The sequence below is a fragment of the Nicotiana tabacum genome, chromosome 16 (genome assembly GCF_000715075.1).
Source record: "Nicotiana tabacum cultivar K326 chromosome 16, ASM71507v2, whole genome shotgun sequence".
Lineage (NCBI taxonomy): Eukaryota > Viridiplantae > Streptophyta > Magnoliopsida > Solanales > Solanaceae > Nicotiana > Nicotiana tabacum.
The window spans coordinates 40,169,034-40,173,725 of NC_134095.1; the positions used below are offsets into that span (position 1 = coordinate 40,169,034).

At 33.5% G+C, this 4,692-nt stretch overlaps 1 protein-coding gene across 1 annotated transcript; it reads right to left on the reverse strand.

Moving 5' to 3' along the window:
- Positions 1-3,026: 3,026 nt before the first annotated feature.
- On the reverse strand, positions 3,027-4,468 carry LOC107787328 (putative clathrin assembly protein At4g40080). Its single transcript, XM_016608879.2, has one exon. It carries the CDS (start codon positions 4,314-4,316, stop codon positions 3,291-3,293), a length of 1,026 nt encoding a protein of 341 aa, XP_016464365.1. The 5' UTR covers positions 4,317-4,468; the 3' UTR covers positions 3,027-3,290.
- Between the last annotated feature and the right edge of the window lie 224 nt (positions 4,469-4,692).

Below are 4,692 nucleotides of genomic sequence, written 5' to 3' on the forward strand. Positions count from 1 at the left end.
AATGTCCTTATTTTGGAAGATATATAAGATTATGTTGGAGACAGGAGTAGGTGTAATTTTGGAATTTACGGAAATTTTATGGTACTCTGTCTCCGAGTTGTTGTTGTCAATGAGGCCCATAGTGGAGCGGCAGTTGTGCGATAACTGAGATATTCAACAGCAATCCAGCTTCCTTTTTTTTTTTTTTTGTTAATTAAAAAAAACAGCAAATACGCTTTAACTATTTGATAACATCTTTATGGTGATGAGCATTATCCTTAACTAGTATGGGTGTACAAAGAAAATCGATAAACCGCATCAACCCGATAATTCGAGTCAAATCGAGGAAAAAAAACCCGACTATGGTTTGGTTTGATTTGGTTTGATGTTGAAAAAAAAAATCCGACCATAATTGGTTTGGTTTGGTTTTAACTAAAGAAAGTCAAACCGAAACCAAACTAACCCGACATTACATATATAAAAAATTTAGATATATTTAATATATAAATATACTTATTGTGATGTAATTTATAAATATTTCTTAAATTTTTTCATAATTTTATCTTCTAAGGTATTATTTCAAGGTTGGACTTAGACCTTCTGAATGTTCCAATAAGTTTTATAGGTAAAAATTGCACGGGGCGCCCTATTTGGTCACCCTCATTTAACCTATACCCATTTTTTTAAAAACTCTTAACTTGTACCTACTTTTTAAATAATTTCAGCCTCATTTCTCCTCCTCCTTCTCCTCCTCCTCCTCCTTTTCTCTTCTTCTTCTTCTTCTTCTTCTTCTTCTTCTTCTTCTTCTTCTTCTTCTTCTTCTTCTTCTTCTTCTTCTTCTTCTGCTGCTGCTGCTGCTGCTGTTGGTGCAGCTATGAAACTTCAGTTCATGGGATGATTGCCATAAATATGGTAATATTTTTTTCTTGTTTGGGCAAATGACTAACATTCTCATATAGTGCGCATAGTCTTTTTAATCTTAATCTCCTTACCAGTGCCTTTTAATTTTCTTTTAGACACTGATATCATAATTTCTTCTCTTTTTCTTCTATTTGAGTCAAAATATTACTGCAAATTCTGGAGTGATTTTTATTAGCAGATTCGAACTATATTGGATTTTAGATCGATAAGCAATGTTAATTAAGCATGATTTTCTCGTCAGCAACTTTGACCACATTGGATTTTAGATTGATAGGCTTAGTTGATTTTGCATCACCAGTTCTAGAGCTGAAGTTCGACAGTTACAAAACAAAAACTTCAGCTCTAGAGCTGAAGTTCGCCAGTTATAAAACAAAAACTTCAGCTCTAGAGCTGAAGTTCGTCAGTTACAAAACAAAAACTTCGGCTCTAGAGCTGAAGTTCGCGAGTTACAAAACAAAAACTTCGGCTCTAGAGCTGAAGTTCGCGAGTTACAAAACAAAAACTTCAACTCTAGAGTTAAGTTCGCCAGTTAAAAAAACAAAACTTCAGCACACTTGGTTTAACACACTTGCTACTTCAGGCCCGTTTACTAGAATGCTGAAGTTTTGCATGATTGCCTTTACTACTTCAGCCCCGTATGCTGAAGTTATACGAAAAAGCGGGTACACTTGCAATTTTTTTTGCAAAGCGGACACAAGTTAAAGCGTGATACAAAAAGCGGGTATAGATGCAAATGCCTCGTTTTATAGCCATTAATATTAGTAACTTAAATAATGCTAACAAAAGCCCAAACCAAAATCAAATCAATACTAATGCTAACAAAAGACATTCAATTCAATATTACGAACGACAATGTATTGAATATCTATTTTTTGTTTTGCAATAATTTAGATAAAAATGCATAACCTATTTTTATTTTTTCTTTAGCGTTTAATCATGTAATTAATACTCCCTTATTAGTCTACTTATTTTAACATGACTTAGTACTTTTAGATTATGTTTATTTTTATTATGGCTTTTTAATTAGCAATATTTATATTACATAATTTTATTGTTGAATATTTTAGGATAATGCCATGACACATCTCATGTTTTGTATTATTTTCTTAGAGAATACTTTATATAGTTGTATCTTACTAGGATTAAAGAAATATTTTGAGCACAAGTTATATATTTTGTTCTACGAAGATTTTACCGGAAAAAACCCCCCGAAAAATCCGAAAATCCGAGAAAAATCGAGATTGAAAACCCCGAGTTTTATTGGTTTGGTTTGGTCTTTAAATTTAATAATCCGACATAATTAGTTTGATTCAATAATTGTAAAATCTGAACCAACCCGACCATGTACACCCCTACTAATTAACTAGCTTAATTTATATAAAGTTACTATCTGCAACTGCTAGTTTTAACTCATTACTCTAGTCCCCGATGATGGTTTTCAACAGTCATAAAGCCATGTTTTGAATCAATAATGCAGTTAAAAAGTTCAATACCCTTGATCGATATATTACTCTTTTTATTTGATGGATCATTAGGTAAATAATACCAGTAAATCGTATAGGTCTGATTTGACTTGTGATGAATCATTCTAAGTCGATAATATAGTATACATATTACTAGACAGTTTTTATCCCTCCGTCCCAAAAATATATTTAGAATTTCGAGAGTCCTGCTTCTTAACTTTAATCATGAATTCAAATATAGAATATTTAAATTAGTTTAATAAAATTTATATATTTAAAAATTACATAAAAAATAATATAAATCATAATAATTAATAATTTAAAATATTTAAAAGGTATAAAAAATCATGATCAAAGAACAACTTGTTTGATTCTCAAAAGCAAAAAAAAAATAAAAAAAAAATCATCTTTTTGGGATAGAGGGAGTATTTCTTTTGTTCAATTTTAGGTTTATAGGAAATGATAATTGCTACCCTAATAAGGGTGAAAAGGTGTGTACCTTATGCTAAACTAAAGCTGGGAAGTTAAAGCAATACGTTTTGTATGATCTTGTTCTTATGGACGTATTACCTATCCAGCTCGAACACTCAGTTATTAGATTTCTATCAGTAAAATTGAACATACTGTTTTCTCATCAAATAATATTCTTGGAAAAAGAAAAAATTGGATCAAATTATTTTTATTCATAATGACAAAACTCGTATGAAACAAAATCAACAGCTTCAGCAACAGAGCTGCGCCTATTTACACAAAATGAGCCCTTTTCAAATGAAAACCATACACACAACATTATTGTAAACACAGAAAACTGTGATAGGCTTCCAATTGCAGAAGGCAAAAATTGGGCTTCTGACCCATAGTTATAACAGGCCAGCCCAGGCCTCTAAACTTAAGCAAAAGCCCAAAAATCACTTTCACCATTGACTTCTATGCAGCAGCAAACAAAAGTTGGTAATTATTTCCTGCAACTTTTTGGGATGACCGAGTTAACTCAGCAGACTTTTCATCTACATTCCATAGTAGAAAGCTTTGTCTTTCCCTTTCATATTTCACTTTCTCCATCTCCATTTTCTTTTGAGACACCATTTCCCAAAGAAGATCATTCTTTCTTCTTATAAACAGCTCATTCAACTTTTTCCTGCATCCCTCAAGTCTCTTCAAAGACAATATCAACTCGGACAAATCCAGGTAATTCAATCTTGAAACTCGGTCACCTAACTCAACGAGTCTGATCATCATATGGTACTGAGTTGAACGATAATCTTCAGCAACTAATATCATTATCTCATGCACTAGGTCATTTTTTTGGAAATGTTGTGACTCTGGCGTTTCACAAATCCCCTCTACCATACACACCAAAGATTCCATTTCTGTTGCAAAATCTGATCTGTAAGAGAAACCAATATTTCCTTTTTTGTCTGTAATTTTATCGAAGTTTATCGATAATCTTGACGAAGGGGAAATATAAGAACCCAAAGCCCTAGACGTTATCATGTTACGTTCCAAAACGTTAGCGTACCATCGTACCCACGAAGAGAGTTCTCGTGTTTCGATATCGGATTTGTCGTAAAACCCAGAAAGATTTAGAGAATTATGACCGCCGGACGAAGGGAAAAAGGATATATGATCTTTGTAAAGAAGTGAACCTTTAGCCAAGATGTTATGGAATACAAAAAGGCATTTTAGGGCAACGTATGGATTGTGAGTGCGGTGAAGGCGGTCCATGATGGCTTCGATGCATGCATATATGGCAGGGAGTGAGTTGTCGCCGGCAGAGATGATGGCGGAGATGCGGTGGTCATGTGGCGGAGATGCGGAGGCGTGGGTGGTGGCGCGTATGACGGCGACTTGAATTGATGAAACGCTGCGTTTGGTTGATAAGTTGGCTTTGATAAGTGAGGCTTTGTCTTTGAAAATTCCCATAAGGTCTCTGAGTTTTCTTTTTCTGCTCATTGTTTTGAGGTTTTGGCCGGGGTTGGGAAAGAATGGTGGAAGAGAAATAGAAGCGAATTAAGAGGATGGAAAAGGAGTGAGGGGGCCGTGTACGATGCGTGTATATAACAGCTTATAAGAACGTTATGTGTTAATTTAATTTGAAGTTTAAATTTTCTACATGTCCGTGTTTGAAATTTGAATACTATAATATAATGTTAGATAGTGACATATGACTTTTTCTATTTTAATTATGATACGAAGAACGCTTCAGAGTATACATATAAATTATATCCAACCAACAAACAGTATAGAATATAAGAAAATTGTATTTTTTAGTCAACTAATATATTTACAACAAGTGGCGAATGCAAGAATATAAGAAAGCAGTGTCGAT